The 18,976-nt window shown below is 43.4% G+C and overlaps 1 protein-coding gene across 1 annotated transcript; it reads left to right on the top strand.

Moving 5' to 3' along the window:
• The first annotated feature begins 6,631 nt into the window (after positions 1-6,631).
• HNRNPU (heterogeneous nuclear ribonucleoprotein U) lies at positions 6,632-16,604 on the top strand. The gene is made up of 14 exons (XM_084868876.1): positions 6,632-7,538; positions 8,343-8,454; positions 8,554-8,627; positions 10,505-10,644; positions 11,137-11,236; positions 11,623-11,735; positions 12,484-12,747; positions 12,998-13,117; positions 13,514-13,642; positions 13,739-13,907; positions 14,174-14,413; positions 14,729-14,916; positions 15,225-15,296; positions 15,764-16,604. The coding sequence occupies exons 1-14, from the start codon at positions 6,881-6,883 to the stop codon at positions 15,815-15,817; spliced, it is 2,433 nt and encodes an 810-aa protein (XP_084725002.1). The 5' UTR covers positions 6,632-6,880; the 3' UTR covers positions 15,818-16,604.
• The last annotated feature ends 2,372 nt before the right edge of the window (positions 16,605-18,976 follow it).

Below are 18,976 nucleotides of genomic sequence, written 5' to 3'. Positions count from 1 at the left end.
GGGATAAAAGGGAGAGATCAACCAAAGGACTTGTGTGCACATGTAGGAGCCTAACCAGTGGTTGAGGACAATAGGGGGGTGGGGGCATGAGTGGGGCAGGGGTGGAGGATTGGAATGCGGGGTTGAGGACAAATAGGTGATACCTTAATCAATAAAGAAATTTAAAAAAAATTAAGATATAATTGGCATATGACATATTAGTTTCAGGTGTACAACATAATGATTTGAGATTTGCATATATTGTGAAATTATCACTACAGTATTATTTTTTGTGATATACACTCTTAACTTTCAAATATACAACATAGTATAGCACTGTAGTGACCATACTGTACATTATATCCCGAAGATTTATATTCCAGACTGCTTTTAAAAAAATATATTTTTATTGCCAAAACCGGTTTGGCTCAGTGGTAGAGCATTGGTCTGTGGACTGAAAGGTCCCAGGTTCGATTCTGGTCAAGGGTATGTACGTTGGTTGCAGGCACATCCCTGGTAGGGGGTGTGCAAGAGGCAGCTGGTCGATGTTTCTCTCTCATTGACGTTTCTAGCTCTCTATCTCTCTCCCTTCCTCTCTGTAAAAAATCAATAAAATATATTTTTAAAAAATAAATTAAAAAATATATTTTTATTGATTTCAGAGAGGAAGGGAAAGGGTGAGAGAGAGATAGAAACATTAATGATGAGAGAGAATCATGGATCAGCTGCCTCCTGCACACCCCACATTGGGGATCGAGCCCGAAACCTGGGCATATGCCCTCACCGGGAATCGAACCGTGACCTCCTGGTTCATAGGTCAATGCCCATCCCTGGCCGGGCCCAGACAGCTTTTAATGAAGGACTTGTCAGAGGTCAGAAGTCTGATGACTGGCAGCTCTGTATTTAGAATAATGAATATGATACCAGAGCATCTTGGCTAATGACTGTTTATTTGCAAATGTCACACTCTGGCTACTTACGTGTGCCTGGGAGGCCGTGCTTGGCTTTGTCTCTGCCTGTGTGAACGTCTGTGGGTGGGCAAGCGTGTGTGCAAGCCTGCACCATGGAAACCTTGCTGACAATGGCTCAGCAGATGGTCAAATGGCGGGCTCCCCTCTCTCTCTCTCTCTCTCTTTCTCTGGTTATGGTTTGTCTTTTTCTCCAAACCACAAGCTCCTGGAGGCCTGGGACGGTGCCATACATATCTGTTTTCCCTGCAGAGTACAGTGCGTGGTGCATGGCTGGCATCCAATACATATTTGTTAAGTAGCCCTGGCCAGTGTGGCTCAGTGGATAGAGCGCCAGCCCACAGACCAAAGGGTGAGTATGTGATTCCAGCCAAGGGCATGTACCTCAGTTGTAGGTTTGATTCCACACCAGGGATCAAGCCTACATGCAGGAGGCAACCATTCGACATGTCTCTCTAATGCAGGAGGCAACCAATCGACCTGTCTCTCTCACATCGATATTCCTCTCTTTCTCTGTCTCTCCCTCTCCCTTCCACACTTTCTAAAAATCAATGGGAAAATATCCTCAGGTGAGGAATAACAAAAATAAATAAACAGTATGTATACATACTTGTTCAGTAGAGACATAGATGAATTGGGAGTTGACTGTATGTGTCTATAAAACTATGCTATAAATACATATAAACCCACACACTTTTACTCCAATAATTAGAGTTTAATGCTCACAGTAGGTAATGGCTTTTCCCATTAGAACAAAGGGTAGAGTCTAGTTCTTGGGGCCAGCTTTCCGTTTAGTCTGGCTGTTGAGTCATCTGTGGATAGAGGTTCCTTCCTTGGTGTAAGATGCACTTTCAAAACAGCCTGTAAAAGCACTGTCCCAAAGAACGTGGGTGATAAAAACATTCTATTCTGCATTGTTCAGTATGAGACCAACGGCTATGGAGCATTTGAAGTGTGGGTAGTGTGAGAAACTTAATCTTTAATTTTAATTTAAATATGGCTTAGCAGCTACTATGTCGGACAGCGCTGGTTATAATCTTTTTTTTTTTTAATATATGTTTATTGATTTGTGAGAGGAAGGGAGAGGGAGAGAGAGAGATAGAAGCATCAATGATGAGAGAGAATCATGGATCGGCTGCCTCCTGCACGTCCCCTACTGGGGATGAAGCCCACAACCCAGGCAGGTGCCCTTGACCAGAATTGAATCTGAGACCTGTCAGTCCGCAGGCTGATGCTCTCTCCACTGAGCCAACCAGCTAAGGCAGCGCTGGTTATAACTTGTTATCATTATGTGCTTATCTAGATCATAGTCAACTGGTAGATCCTGGAGGATTCTTTTCGATGGCACTTATCTCTGGAGCTAGAAGACTTTAACAGTTTAATACCACCTTCTAAATAAACTAAAAAGTATTCGTCAAGCACTTGGTACTTGGCAATATTGCTGGCAGTGTTAGAGAATATAAAGTCTCTACCTTTTTGTTCTGTCGAATAAAGAAATGGGTTAGGAGACATGGGACATTAGAGAAACAGACTACAGCCTTGGGCTACTCTTGAGATGAGTATGAAACCACTTGTTATTTATTCTGCAGGTGTTATGCCAAGGAAGCTCTGGTAAATAAAACATATTATCACAGCCTCTACTTGGTTTTTGGAGAACTCAGCTGAAGTGAACAATTATTCAGTGTGCATCAGGGTTGCGATACATTTCACATGTCTTTGGAGGATATGTTTTTTTTAAATATATTTTATTGATTTTTTTTACACAGAGGAAGAGAAAGGGATAGAGAGTTAGAAACATCAATCAATTGCCTCCTGCACACCCCCTACTGGGGATGTGCCCGCAACCAAGGTACATGCCCTTGACCGGAACCGAACCTGGGACCTTTCAGTCCACAGGCTGACGCTCTATCCAACTGAGCCAAACCGGTTTTGGCTGGAGGATATTTTTATTACTGAGCATCTTGTTCCCCACACACCGCAGGTCTCTCCGAGGATAAGACACTGCACAGGGGCTGGACATGTCAAGTTCACCTTGCTCCCTGCCCTCAAGGAACTTAGACTAGCTCTGAGGATGCATGTAGGAAGAGAGGGCTTATGCGGTCACAATCACGTTCATCTCATTCTCGTGCAGGATGGTCTAAATATTTCCCTCATGATAGCACTGAAAGCATAAGAAGCAAAACCAATGAGTAAAATTGGCATTATATGAACTTTCAAGTGGTGAAATATCAAACGGCAGATTTCACCCATTTATAAGAAGAGCAAACAGTAAGGTGATGGCTCTTTGAATATTTTTTTCTTTCAAACTAGAGGCCCTGTGCACGCAATCCATGCATAGAGAGAGTAGGAGGTCCCTCAGCCTGGCCTGCATCCTCCAATCTGGGACATCCCTCTCACAATCTGAGACCACTGGCTCCTAACTGCTTGCCTGCCTGCCTGATCACCCCTAACCCCTCTGCCTGCCTGCTTTATTGGCCCTGTCTCTGCCTGCCAGCCTGATTGCCCCTACCTTGCCCCCGTTAACCTAATCTCCTCCACCTTGCCCCCCTGCCAGCCTGATTGCCTCTAACTGCCTCTGCCTTGGCCCCAGGCCTAAGCCGCAGTCTGGCCTCCCTCTGCGGGATCAGGGGAAAGCACTGCCCCCATTACTCCGCTGCTGCTGCCACTGCTGGCCTGAGCCTGGGCCTTTCGAAGCTGCTGTGGCTTTGTCTGGAAGGTCATCCAGAAGACATCTGCCTAATTAGCACATTACCCTTTAACTAGTATAGATGTTGCCTAAGAAAGCCCAGCGTAATGGAGGAGCCCTGGGGTGGGAACTCCTGGGCTGTAACGGGAGCAGACTGAAGGTCTCCATGCTTCCTCAGGCTCAGAAAGTCTGCAGAGCTCTGGGAGATAAAGTTCTGGAACTTTCCATAGTTCATGTTTATTGTTACAACTGACTTAACCTACCAAGAACCACTATAAATTGTTATTTAGAAAAACTTTATTTTTTCATAATTTAATTATTTCCAGCTAAATGGAAATTGTTTTCACATCACTAATATTTATAAATACAGGTAGTATCTCAGAATACATATACTGCCCTAGCCGGTTTGGCTCAGGGAATAGAGTCTCAGCCTGAAGGATCCCAGTCTGAAGGATTCTAATCAAGGACACATGCTGGGTTGTGGGCTCAGTCCACAGTGGGGGGAAGAAAGGGAGGGCGTGGAGGAGGCAGCCAATCAATGATTCTCTTCCATCATTGATATTTCTTTCTTTTTTTAAAAAAAATATATTTTATTGATTTTTTACAGAGAGGAAGGGAGAGGGACAGAGAGTTAGAAACATCGATGAGAGAGAATCATTGATCAGCTGCCTCTTGCACACCCCCCACTGGGGATGTGCCCGCAACCAAGGTACATACCCTTGACCGGAATCGAACCCGAGACCTTTCAGTCCGCAGGCCGACGCTCTGTCCACTGAGCCAAACCGGTTTCGGCCATCATTGATATTTCTATCTCCTTCTCTCTCCTTTCCTCCCTGAAATCAATAAAAATATATTTTAAAAAATAAGAACACATAAACTCAAAAGGACCATCATAATTATATTTCATTCATTAATTCCCCAGTTTGTGAACGGGTAAGCATCCTTAGCTTCCTTCCCAATTTTGAACAAGGGCAAAGAATCTGAAAAGTTTGAGTTCTAGTTTGTGACTTGTTTATAAGGTAGTTATATCCAAAGGACATCATACCCAGGACTCTATATCCAAAGGCTAAAATGAGTTTTTTGACATTATGTGGAGGTTCCTATTTTGAATGCTATGCCATCTAACCTCCATTAACTTGAACTGAGAATTACCAGTACTATACATAGTCCATTCATTTCAATTAAAATCATCTCATAAAAAAATAAAATCACTTCAGTGTTAATATTTTACCTTTATTCATGACTACATGGCAAACTATTAAAAAATGTATATATAGCTGAAGCCGATTTGGCTCAGTGGTAGAGCTTCGGTCTGTGGACTGAAAGGTTCCAGGTTCGATTCTGGTCAGAAGCATGTACGTTGGGAGTGTGCAGGAGGCAGCTGGTCGATATTTCTCTCTCATCGATATTTCTAGCTCTCTCTCTCCCTTTATCTCTGTAAAAAATCAATAAAATATATATATTTTAAAATGTATATATATTAATCAGTAAAATCATACTAACCTATGGGAGAGAGCTTACATGTGTATTTTCCCAAATTTCAAATTAACATTGGGGCAGCATTATTGTGCCAGTTAAGCACCAGTGTGCCTGGTATAATTGACCTCATTAGTCAGAGGCAGTGGAATACCGGTAGATTTTCCGGGTTTTAAGATGGTCACCTCTATCCCAAATCTAAATTCTAGGTACCCCTATCTAAAACCTCAAGAACCTACCGAAACCAGTTTGGCTCAGTGGATAGAGTGTCGGCCTACGGACTGAAAGGTCCCAGGTTCGATTCTAGTCAAGGGCATGTACATTGGTTGCGGGCACATCCCCGGTAGAGGGTGTGCGAGAGGCAGCTGGTCGATGTTTCTCTCTCATCGATGTTTCTAGCTTTCTATCCCTCTCTCTTCCTCTCTGTAAAAAATCAATAAAATATATTTTAAAAATAAATAAATAAAAATAAAACCTCAAGAACCTAACACACCTTAGTAAAGAGAAAAATTAAACTTCGGAGACACCACAAAACAACCACCCCACATATTTCTAAGAGTGGGTCCATGTCTCTTTCTACAGAATCACAGCCCTTTATTTTTTCATGAGCTTTCACCAGAGTTTCAGCTCGAACATTCCTACAAGAGTAGGAACAGGATCAGAGTGCATGGCTTGGCTGGGCCTCGGCCTCAGGGTTGGCTCCGGGGACCTCACCCCAGGATGGCAGGGCCATAACCGGGCTGAGTGCGCCTTGGGGAGGGGTGAGCCTGTTTGGTGGGTGCAGAAGCCCCAGAAAGGCAGTTCTGAGGCTATTTCCTTGGCGATTAGAACCAGGCCTATGAGTTGGTGGGGATTTAGGGCAGCAAACTCCCCCCCTGCACCCCGCCCGCAGCAGGGAGCGCAGGAGACAAAGGCAGGCCTGCCCTCGCCCAGCCGCAGCTTAGGATCCAATTCGCCCGCAGGACTTAGGAAGCATTAAACCGAATATCAAGCTGTAATAACTGCCCATTTAAGTTGCATAAATCAAAAAAATGAAAAAAAAAATTTTAATACGTTATTTGAACCAAATAGCTGGACGGGGCGAATCTAAGATGGAAGGCAGAAGAGGGTTCCAGCTGAAATTGCATTTGGGTCAAAGCTGCCACGGGGCCGGGCGGGCGGGCGGAGACGGCGCGGGGGTCGCCAGCAGAGAAGGAGGGGGAAGGCCGACACGGGGAGGGGGGCGGTGGGCCGGCTTAGGCGAAAGGCTAAGCTCTGCTCTCCCTCCATCCGCTCCGGACCGATGGGCAGCGCACTGCGCGGACCCGCCGCGCGCTGGGCCCGGACCCGGGCCTGGCCTGGCCGGGCCGGGCGTGGGGGGCGTGGCTTCGGGCGCGCGCGGGTCCTGCGCACAGACCCGCCCGGGGAGTGGGCGTGGCTTCGGGCGCGCGAGGGGCGTGGCTTCGGGCGCGCGCCGGCCCGGCGCGCAGACCCGCCCGGCGCGGGGAGGGAGGGGCGGGGCCGCTATATTACGTGCGCGGCGCCGCGGCGAGAGGACGTTGCGTGCTCGCTCGCGCCCAGCGAGTCTCGGCGTTTCCCCTCGCGAACTCCGTGAAAGGAATTGGCGCCGTTCGACACCAGGCGGGTCTGCTCTGCATCAGGAACCCACGTCCAGCCGCAGCCGCAGCCTCAGCCGCCGCCCGCGCCGAGGAGCAGCCGCCGCCGCCGCCGCCGCCAGTGCCCAGGAGGAGAGCGAGTCCGAGCAGCGCCAGCGTGAAACGGGGCCCTCACCATGAGTTCCTCGCCTGTTAATGTAAAGAAGCTCAAGGTCTCGGAGCTGAAAGAGGAGCTCAAGAAGCGGCGCCTCTCCGACAAGGGCCTCAAGGCCGACCTCATGGAACGGCTCCAGGCCGCGCTGGACAGCGAGGAGGCCGGCGGCCGCCCCGCCATGGAGCCCGGGAACGGCAGCCTCGACCTGGGCGGGGACTCGGCCGGGCGCTCGGGAGCAGGCCTCGAGCAGGAGGCCGCGGCCGGCGGCGACGAGGAGGAGGAGGAGGAGGAAGAGGAGGAGGGGAACCCCGCCCTGGATGGCGACCAGATGGAGATCGGCGGGGAGGAGAACGGCGCCGCGGGGGCGGCCGACGCGGGCCCCATGGAGGAGGAGGAGGCCGCCTCGGAGGACGAGAACGGCGACGACCAGGGCTTCCAGGAGGGCGAGGACGAGCTGGGCGACGAGGAGGAAGGCGCGGGCGACGAGAACGGCCACGGGGAGCAGCAGGCTCAACCGCCGGCGACGTCGCAGCAACAGCCCCAGCAGCAGCAGCAGCAGCAGCAGCAGCGCGGGGCCGCCGCCAAGGAGGCCGCCGCGGGCAAGAGCAGCGGCCCCACCTCGCTGTTCGCGGTCACGGTGGCGCCGCCCGGGGCCAGCCAGGGCCCGCAGCAGTCCGGAGGTGAGCGGGCGGGGGCGGCGGGTGGGGGCTGCGTGGTAACGTCGCGCGGCGGGAGGGAGGGAGGGGGGAGGGCGCGGGGAATCCCGGATTAGCCGGGAGGCCTGGGGGAAATCGGTGTGTGCGACGGGGGTGGCGGCGCCGCCTCCATTATGTGGCTCGAGAGGCGGGGGAGCTGCAGCTGCCGCCGGCGGGGGGGGGGGGGCGCGGGCGGCCCGCGGAGGCGCCGCCGCGCAGTGTGCGCGCGGTGCGGGCACATGTCTCGGGGGGGGGGGGGAGGGGGAGGGGTGAGTCCCGAGGGCCCGGGTTGGGCGCGCTTTGGCGGCTGCTGGGCCGCGGTATTGTGCGCGGAGCGTGGGGGCTCGGCGTGACGTCACTTCCGGCGGGAGGGGCCGCCGGGAGCTCGGGGCGGAAAGGGAGTACAATGCGGCCGCGGGGCGCGCGGGCCCGGGCGGGGGAGGGGCGGCGGGGCCTTCTCCCGTCCTGAACTCTTTTTTTTTTTTTTTTGGGTGCACGTGGGCTCGGCCTGTGCGGCGCTATTTTGCTATTTTTTTCGTTAGGGTTCTCGAATCTTCTAATGGGCCGCCCAATACTTGCAATGTCTCCAGACTGCGTCACTAGCTCTTAATCCAGTTTTCGAACGGATTGTTGCTCCCTTCGCGTTAGATCCGTCCCTTAAACACGCCTCCAACGAGGAACAAGGAAATGCCGGGCTGTTTTTTTCGAGCCTTGAAACCCAAGAGCTGTGTGCGTGCGTGTGTTGCCTTGTGGCTTGGCCTCCTAAATAGGGGTATTGTGTGTTTGTAGGAGACGGCAAAACAGAGCAGAAAGGCGGAGATAAAAAGAGAGGCGTTAAGCGCCCTCGGGAAGATCATGGCCGCGGATATTTTGAGTACATTGAAGAGAACAAGTATAGCAGGTAGAGGATGGTCACCCCGTCTTACCCGCACCCCCTCCACCCCCCGTTCTGTATTCTTGGGTGGGAGAAGCTGTATCAGGAGACATTATTGTCTTTCAGAGCCAAGTCTCCTCAGCCACCTGTGGAAGAAGAAGATGAGCACTTCGATGACACGGTGGTTTGCCTTGACACTTGTAAGTGAAGCTGCTGCTCCCCCCCTGCAATCAAATGTGGTTTCGGTTTTAAAATGTTAGGAAGCGTAACATGTAGGACGTTGAGCTTAAATGCAGAAGATTTAACGGGGAAATGGAAACAGGTTTTTAAAGGCAGGAAGATTTTTTCCGGTACTTTAAATACTTAGTAAAAGGATCAGTTGTATTGATAATTACACAGGCTCTAGCAATTTGGTAATACTTTTATATTACTTGAAAGTTCTTTGTAGGAATGTAAAATTAATGCCAACTTTTGACTAGCTAATGGAAACTTGTAAGGCTTCTTTAAAGTAATTTCATCCTTTTTGGACTTAAGTGAGCTATTTGGATTAGTTACATATTTCTTAATGGCTTTTTCCATTAGCACCCAAGTGTATTCCCTATTCTAAAAGATTGTAATACTACTTTATCAATAACTGCTCTTCTGTTCTCAATTCCAGTTCAGTAGCTGCCGCTTTAACATAAGTTGATTTCTTCCAAAGACCTGGGCAGCAGCAGTGGCCTATCACTGGGCCGCTAGCTTTCTCCACCAGCGAATGGTATCATGGCAGCGCTGTAACTACTGCTCCCTTCCCAGTTGGGTTGCAATCGAGTATGAGGAAGTATTAGCATTGCAAACCTCTAAATGGCCATGGCTGTCAGCGTTGTAATTTTTACTTAGTATTTGATCAGTGGTAGGACTAAGGGTGGAAATAATGGCTTGAAAAGTAATTGGTAAGGTGCCCTGTAGAGCCTGGGGAGTCGAAGCTTAGAGGCCAGTGAATACAGATTGTTTTTATTCAGATATGTCAGTGTTAATGTCAAAAGCTTGATTTCTTGTTGAGTGTCCTTTACAGATAGTTAAGATAGTGGAGTCTTAAAAGAAAACTACATGCAAGAGCAGTCAGGTGAATGTTTTGTTAAATTCGGTTTCTTAAGTATAAAGTATTAGGTATTGGCAAGGTAAATAAGGCGATGATTCAAGAAGGTAACACTGCTATTAAGTAGACACACTTGTAACCTGTCACCTAGGAATATCAATTTGATAAGTGTAATATTGGGTTTATTCTATCAACGATGGTCAGGAATTTTAAGAGCAAAGCTAATAGATAAGGGGAATTCCAAACTATAGATTTCCTTTCTTCTCAACAATAAGACCTTTCTAAGGAAACGCCTTTCTCACTTCAGCTCCCTCTCAAAAGTGCATGTTAATGAGCCACTGACCCAAAGGTAGCTAGGCTAAAGACATTTGGATTTGGATAATCCCGGAAGTGGGTAACCCCCATTGTTGTTGGAACAGGCAAGCACAAGAAAGGAGACCTACAATGCGATAATAGTTACAGCATTAGGCAACCAGGTTTGTGTTTTGTAGATGAGGCTGCCTTCACAAGTTTTAGAAAAGAATTTAGGATCTAGATCCCTGGTGTTTTAAAAATAGAAAGTACAGGATCAGCAGCTCATACTCTATTAAAAAATATTTGGTCATGGCCTCCTGTCCGTTATATTGTGGCACTGGTAAATTCTACCTGGTTCTGGCATGCTTCACTTTGATTTCCTGCTATCCTCTACTGCCTGCCTCTAAATCAAGGTAAAGAGCAGAGCAGGTATGTATTAATGTCACGTCTTGATTTTATATACTTAAAATACACATTAAACTTGGTGCTTCTTAGTTTTATAGGTGGTTTACACTTCAGTACATAATTTGTCAAGAGTGACTTGGTGAGGGGGCGGGGTTTAAACTTAAAAATTTAAAAGAGCATGTAAAAAGTGTCTTATGTAGCAGTTAGACATGTGCAAAAACTTAACCAAGTTTTGTCTACATAGCAGATATATTTACGTTTGATATGAAAAGAAATAATATGGTGTTGATATAATTACAGATAATTGTGATCTGCATTTTAAAATATCGAGAGATCGCCTCAGTGCTTCTTCCCTCACTATGGAGAGCTTTGCTTTTCTCTGGGCTGGAGGAAGGGCTTCTTACGGTGTGTCAAAAGGCAAAGTCTGCTTTGAAATGAAGGTACATAGGATTTTGTGTTTTGTAAGAACCTTTGGAGTTTCCGCTTACCTGGCACTATTTTGTGTATCAGTAGAACTTTTTATTTTTGGAAGTTTCTGTGAGTTAGAAGAGGGACAGAAACCTTTTGTAATAGTTGAACATGTTTGATCAGAATTTGTGGTGCACAGCCAGCCCCATTCTTATTAAAAGTCTGGCGCTTGAAAAGACTCACCAAGGTTTAAAAATAGACTCTCGGTTTTGTTCCAGAGGAAAAAAGGTTAACTGTGTGCTTTAATTGTTGTAGGTTGAGTATTGAGAAGATGTAATTTTTAAACATTAACTGTTCTTTTAAACATGATTCAACCAAATACTTAAACCTTCCTTATATCAATTTTTAAAGTTCTTGAGTGGATGACTTTTGTCACAATAGCCAGAGAAGAGTTAGTTATCCCATGAAATCAAAAGGATTTATCTTTTGGCTTATAGTTTAATCATTTATGATTTGACTTTCAGGTTACAGAGAAGATCCCAGTAAGGCATTTATATACAAAAGATATTGACATCCATGAAGTTCGGATTGGCTGGTCTCTAACCACCAGTGGAATGCTACTTGGTAAAGTTTCTGAGTACTGTGTACTCAATGATTATTTAGGATCTGATTTTAGTAGTTAGAGTAGAGTAGAAGGCATTCCAAATATTTTGCTCGTTTTTGTCCAATTCTGTTAATATTTTAAGTGAGATTAATAACATTAGCATGTGGTAGGCATAGGCTAAGTTTTAGTTTTTGTTCATGTTTATTTTATGACCAGTAATACTTAAGATAGACTGTTATCCATTTTATGCAATTTGCAAATCTATATCTAGTATAAAGTCAGTGTATGTGAAAGAATATTTAGTATATGCTCAATTTTTTAAAAACCTTAAATCAGGAATACTAACGTAAGGGTCATTGAGATGTTTTGGAAAAAAATCAACTTCATGGTGGTTCATTATTTTTAGGAGAAGAAGAATTTTCTTATGGGTATTCTCTAAAAGGAATAAAAACATGCAACTGTGAGACTGAAGATTATGGAGAGAAGTTTGATGAAAATGATGTGATTACATGTTTTGCTGTAAGTCATAGTCAAGTTTTTATGTATAAATGTCAAGTTATATGATAGGAAAGTTTTTTTTTTAATTTTTTTTTTAATTGATTTTGTACAGAGAGTAAGAGAGAGAGATAGTTAGAAACATCGATGAGAGAGTCATTGATCAGCTGCCTCTTGCACACCCCCTACTGGGGATGTGCCCACAACCAAGGTACATGCCCTTGACCAGAATCGAACCCGGGACCTTTCAGTCCCCAAGCCGACACTCTTATCCACTGAGCCACACCGATCTTGGCTTTTTTTTTTTTTTTTTTTTTTTTTTTCTTCTTCTTCTTCTTTTTAATATATCTTGTTTATTTTTTACAGAGAGGAAGGGAGAGAGATAGAGAGCTAGAAACGTCAATGAGAGAGAAACATCGACCAGCTGCCTCTTGCACACCCCCTACTGGGGATGTGCCCACAACCAAGGTACATGCCCTTGACCGAAATCGAACCCGGGACCTTTCAGTCTGCAGGCCGACGCTCTACCACTGAGCCAAACCGGTTTCGGCAGGAAAATTTTTTTTATAGCTGTGTCAATATCAACATTCACTACTAACGCATTTGATAAATCTACTCTTACCTTCTAAAGCAGTATTGTTTCTGCTTTTGGATATAGATGGAAATAGGTTTTCCAGAGGATAAACTTCACTCTGAATTTTGAAGTTTCTTAGAAGTTTTACAGGAAAGAGATTAAAACTTAATCTCCCCCACCCCCACTCTCCCTTAACAGAACTTTGAAAGCGATGAAGTAGAACTCTCCTATGCAAAGAATGGACAAGACCTTGGTGTTGCCTTCAAAATCAGCAAGGAAGTTCTTGCTGATCGGCCACTCTTCCCACATGTTCTCTGCCACAACTGTGCTGTTGAGTTCAATTTTGGTCAGAAGGAAAAGCCATATTTTCCAATACCTGAAGACTATACTTTGATCCAGAACGTTCCCTTGGAGGACCGAGTTAGAGGTCCAAAGGGGCCTGAAGAGAAGAAAGATTGTGAAGTAAGTGACTTTTTAAAAAGCATTTCTGTTTGGGCAAAAGTGACATTTACTTGATGCCATTCCTGTAATTTTTCTCTAAGTAGCTATCTTCTCTCTTTATGTGGAGTGTTAAATTTTCCACAAATTCCTTTGTTACGGTGCTATGAAAATTCAGATATTTAAAGTGGGTTTTGTGCATTAAAATATATTTTTAAATTACTAGGTGGCTTCTGATGAGTAGACAGTGAAAAGACTTTTCTTTCCATTGTAGGTGGTTATGATGATTGGCTTGCCAGGAGCTGGGAAAACTACTTGGGTTACTAAACATGCAGCAGAAAATCCTGGTAAATACAACATTCTTGGAACAAATACCATAATGGATAAAATGATGGTAAGTAGAATGTTTAGGGTATGTTCTCAGCATTTTAAAAAGACCCGAAGGTGTTCTAAGTAATCCTTCTGCCTAATGTCCTTATCCATTTTGATAGTATTTAAGAGAGGGGATTTGGGAGAAAGTGAAATTGGTTACTTAAATGTAAGGTAACCTGCTTTCCAAATTCTAGGCTTCATTGTCTTTTAAAGAATTAAGTTCTCACCATACAATAGCTACAAAGATTTTGAATAGCTTGGGGTCTTACTACATGCTAGTGACTTTTCATTATAGCAATAGTGGGAAAGGGCAATATTTAAATTTTAAAATGTTGCCCGTTTTCCATGTAAGAGAGTTAAGCTGATGCTTAGCTTAAGATGCACAAGCTCAAAGGAAACGTCTTGCTTTTAAAAACAGGTAGCAGGCTTTAAGAAGCAAATGGCAGATACAGGAAAACTGAACACCCTGCTGCAGAGAGCGCCACAATGTCTTGGGAAATTTATTGAGATTGCTGCTCGCAAGAAGCGGAATTTTATTCTGGATCAGGTAAGCTCTGTAGCTTTGAAGTTGAGAAAAGTAACTGAAAGTTGGTTTGGTGTAGAATTAATATATAAGTTTTTTTTTTGTTTGTTTTTTTTTAAGACAAATGTGTCTGCTGCTGCCCAGAGGAGAAAAATGTGCCTGTTCGCGGGCTTCCAGCGGAAAGCTGTGGTCGTCTGCCCGAAGGATGAAGACTACAAGCAGAGGACACAGAAGAAGGCAGAAGTGGAGGGCAAGGACCTCCCAGAACACGCCGTTCTCAAAATGAAAGGCACGGAATTTTATTCTGTTGGCACATTAGTCTCCTCCTGTGACTGATATCTGTAAACTTAGATTAATAGTTTCTGCTAGTGATACTGTTCCAGGATTTACATAACTCTTTGTAAATGAGTGTTTGGCTTATCTCTACTTTTAGGAAAATGCATTAGTAATTGTAGTGTGTGTTGAAAAACTTCAAGCCATTCAATAATTGGAGATTTAAGGATTGTGAAAGTGTGCTAATCTGACTTTATTCCTTTTTCCCCCCCTGACATATAGGAAACTTTACACTGCCAGAGGTAGCTGAGTGCTTTGATGAGATAACCTATGTGGAACTTCAGAAGGAGGAGGCCCAAAAACTTTTGAAGCAATATAAGGAAGAGAGCAAAAAGGCTCTTCACCCTGAAAAGAAGCAGAAGAGCAATAAAAATAAGAGTGGCAAGAACCAGTTTAACAGAGGAGGTGGCCACAGAGGACGTGGTGGATTCAATATGCGTGGTGGAAATTTCAGAGGAGGAGGCAAGTGAACGTGCAGTTTTCTCTATTTGATTGGAGATTGACACAAGTGAAAATCTTCTGATTTGGGTCTGCATGTTATTTAGCCGAATATAACAGGAAAACTGATCCTCATATTGGTCCTAGCTCCTAGTTGAAAGTTTTAATGTGATTTGGTAGGATACACACCTAGATTATGTCAGTGGTTAAATTATTACTTTCACCTTTAAACATTTATTTTCCCCCTAAAACAAAGGCAATGGTCCAGAAAAACTTTTAAGCCATATGTGTAAAGGAGGCACGACACACTGTAATCTAAGGTATCTCTTGGTTTTTTAGCTCCTGGGAATCGTGGTGGCTATAACAGGAGGGGCAACATGCCGCAGAGAGGTGGCGGCGGAGGCGGAAGTGGTGGAATTGGCTATCCATACCCACGTGGCCCGGTGTTTAGCAGCCGAGGTGGCTATTCAAACAGAGGAGGGAACTACAACAGAGGGGGAATGCCCAACAGAGGGAACTACAACCAGGTAAAGATTTATGATCCCTGCCTGCCCCGATCCCTAATTATGTGTATAAATCAGCCTAAGAAGAGGAAGCCTGTGTTACATAGCCTCGGTAAGGATTGTGGGAACACAGTGTAAATGCACCGACATAAGAAAAATTAGTGATGGCAGTAAAATGAGTCTACTTAATTAAATTTGATTTTCAGGTACACTAATTAGCAACTATCCCATTTCTGTGCTGTGCCCCCTCTTCCTTCCCATGTACAAACCTCCTAAGAAGTTGTGCTCGGAGTTAAGGATTTTTCTTTCTTTTTTTTTTTTTTACATTTTAGAACTTCAGAGGACGAGGAAACAACCGTGGCTATAAAAACCAGTCTCAGGGCTACAACCAGTGGCAGCAGGGTGTAAGTAGTTTCTCATGTGCTTAGTACATTGAACTGTATTTTTTCGTAAGAATCATTCTTCAAAAAGATCTTACCCAGGGATTGAAGTGTTTGTAAGTGTTACAGGGCAAGGTGTGAATTGTGGTGCAGTCGTAGCCATAATCTTAATCTTTTGAAGGTAAAATGGGTTGATGTTTGGTATAACTTAGTATTTTTTTAATTAGTATTTAATACATATGGTTCTTTTTACTATTAGCTTTAATTGTATAAACTAACCAAGTCCTGATGTGTTTCCTTTTGTAATGTGTTTATTGATGATGATAATGGGATATTAATACTAACTGAACATGGTTTGATAGAAATCAGAGGTGTGACAGTTATAAATTTGTTTCCAGCAATTACTCTGAATTAGATTCATTGTCATTTCCTAAAAGCAGTTTGAGTGGCTTATTGATGTTTTTTCTTTAAAAACAAATTTTCTCTTACAGCAATTCTGGGGTCAGAAGCCATGGAGTCAGCATTATCACCAAGGATATTATTGAATACCCAAATAAAACGAACTGATACATATTTCTCCAAAACCTTCACAAGAAGTCGACTGTTTTCTTTAGTAGGCTAACTTTTTAAACATTCCACAAGAGGAAGTGCCTGCGGGTTCCTTTTTTAGAAGCTTTGTGGGTTGATTTTTTTTCTTTTCTTTTTTGTACATTTTTAATTGCAGTTTTAAAGTGAATCGTAAGAGAACCTCAGCATTGTGCACGATAAGAGAATGTGTCAGTATTTCAGGGTTCTACATTTTATCTGTAAAATGTGACTTTTTTTTTTTTTATCACAACAAAAGTAAAATGTTGCTTTGTACCTGGTGTCTTTTATTAAGAATTTACTCCCCCCATTTCTCAGAGATAACAGTCGGGAGTCATTGTCACAATATAATAGAAATGTTAGCAACCAGATTCATGTAAGGACTTAAGTGGTCCTCATGAATTGCCTAAGACTCTGTACTGCTCATATTACACTCCATCCTCTCTGTAGTTTGCTGAGTAGTGGAGGGGGTATGCTAAACAGTAGTTTCTGACAATAACTGGGAAGGCTTTTTCTTTTTAAATAACATTGGAATTGGCATAATTGAATGAAGATAAAACTTGGAACCAAGATAGAGAAGATGGAGTGTATGTAGAAGGGCTGTTAAAAATGTAAAACTTGGTTGTATTATTTGTGGAGGCTCAAACTTGTGAAGGTTAAATACCATAATTTTCCATTTGTTCTGCATTTTGATTCTGAAAAGAAAGCTGGCTTTGCCCATTTCTTATTAAAAAAACTTGTTGTAAATCCAGTTGTCTAATGGGATCTATATGAAGTTAGCTATGTCTGTATGCCCTTCTCCCACAAAATACTGTATAACTAGTGTGCTTGTAGTAGTTAACTCCACCATCTTTGTAAGCTAAATGCAATTGTGAGTCACCCATTTATATCTTAATTTTTAATCATGTCAGTTCTTGAATGGGTATCTCCTTAGCCTGCTGATTTCTTTTTTCTTTCTAAAGAAAGTGGGTGGAGAAATTAATTTAGACGTTTGTTTGCAATAAAAATATTCATTTTACTCTCGTTTTGGGATTCTCGCCATCAAGGTTCAAAATCCCTTTTTAAAACTCCCAAGAGGAGAAAACCTAAGTGTGTGCTCTCTGGACAGCTTATTTTACTCTGTACTTGGAACATTTAGGTTTTAAAAACTTAAATGTATACTGACGATTGATCTGAATTACGAAGTAAAGTTGAATTCGTCCCTTCCCCTCCCCCACAGATGACTTAACATTTAATGAGGGGAAAAGGTAATGGCTGGGAGAAGTTAACACTCAGTTTATCATCTTACAAAACGCTAATGGCTGTCCTCACTGATATTTTATATACATACGTAATACATGAAACTCTGGGAACAGATGCTTTTAGAAGCCATCATGCAAGCCAGTCATTGATTTCACTACTACACAACACTGCTAACTTGACTGTAGCTATGTGATGACATTAGATCCCCTAACTGTAATTTTATTGGGTTTGCACAGAACACTTAATCTTCTAAAGGACCCTCACTAATGTGAAGTGAGGAATCAGGAGTCAAACTGTAGAACTAAAGCTTTAGTCTAGTGTTTGGTTGGTATTTTAGGTTGCTTCTGGTAAGTTGAGGTTTGTCTATATTTGATTGCTTAGGTTTGTTTTTAGCCACTTCAAATCAGATTTTTAACTTAAACTAGGATTTTTTCCTACAAGCTGAGCTGGAGTTGAGTTTTAGATGTTGGTGTAGGTAGCTTCAGTTGATAAATTGTGGAACAGGACTAATCTTACAATCACCATAAGAATACTTAACAGCACAAGCAGTGTCTCAAGGGCTTTTGTCTTTTTAGCAATTAGCGAGCTGCTGGCAGTGACTAGCATGAGCTACTTTGTAGTAGTGTACATTATTACTAGGATTGCATAGACTTAATCTAAACCCAGGGGGCAAAATTCAAACTTTGTTGCTAATGAATGCTCAGGTAATCTAAATGTCTAGGGGCCTTTAAAAAATCTTGACTATACCTTGTAGTTCAATATTGCTTACTAAGAACCATACTCTAATAATTTGCAGTGGAAGAGTAATGGCCAAACGACAGACACTATTTAATAGACTTTAAGGAGTTTCCAGATGAGAATTAGTAATAAGGCCTATGGTTATATTAAAAGAAATAATCTTAGGAAGTATATAAAACATTCAGAACAGTGAGAGCACAAAATAGCAAGCAAATGGGGGAGAAATGCCAAGTTTAGCAGAGTAAGATCTGTGAATGAGAAACTTGTTTTATCCACTCCTCCCCTTGCCTACCTCTCCTGGAGAGCAAAACAAAAACACAAAGGTCCCAACTATACCTAGGGAACACTCACTGTGCTTTCACTAGAAAGTTCTACAGTTCACTAGAAAGCTCTGCAGATACCGAGTCAAGAGTTGGATCAGATCGGTCAACTACTGTAGTATTAAAACCATTAACAACATAAAGAGGATAATCGGAAAAGAAAAAATGGCAAGATGGAAATGAAGTACTGTGAACTGACATGACTTAAGTTCTCTGTTGCTGGTAGGTTCCATCTTGTTACTGGTTCTAGCCTTGCATGGAGGGCTCTGACCTAGAAAGCTGTGACCAGCTTCTGACAGATGGCAAGGTGAAATCTTAAAATGGCAGACAGAAGCCATAGTAAACCCACAAAACAAATTCTCATTTGCCTAGGGTCTATCCTGTCTGAAAATGAGAAATAGGAAACTAGATCTCCTAAGCACTAGCAACAAGGTATTTAAAGCATCTTAAAGACATTTTCCTTAGGAAAAGTACTTGAAAGTTTTCCAGGAAAGGTAATACGTTTTTCACCTACACATGTTTTACATTCATGAACAGTCTCTTCTGTATTTAATATTTGCCTCAGTTGTGGGAATTAAGTGTAAATTGGCTTTTAATCCTAGGATCATTTTTATAATAGGTCCCATTGCACAAATGAAAAAGATGAATTATTTTAGTACTTTTTAGATAGTAGTATTGACATCTCAGATAAAGATCTGATTGTCAGTTTATAGTATATTTGATGTTTGTAAAAAGCCAAACCAAATCCAGGTAAGATTATGCTAAAGAAAGTATACATTTCCATCCTTTAAAGTTAGTTTCTCATGCACATCTTAAAAA

Source organism: Pipistrellus hanaki (genome assembly GCF_964339955.1).
Source record: "Pipistrellus hanaki genome assembly, chromosome: 20".
NCBI lineage: Eukaryota > Metazoa > Chordata > Mammalia > Chiroptera > Vespertilionidae > Pipistrellus > Pipistrellus hanaki.
This window is presented reverse-complemented; position numbering and strand designations above follow the sequence as displayed.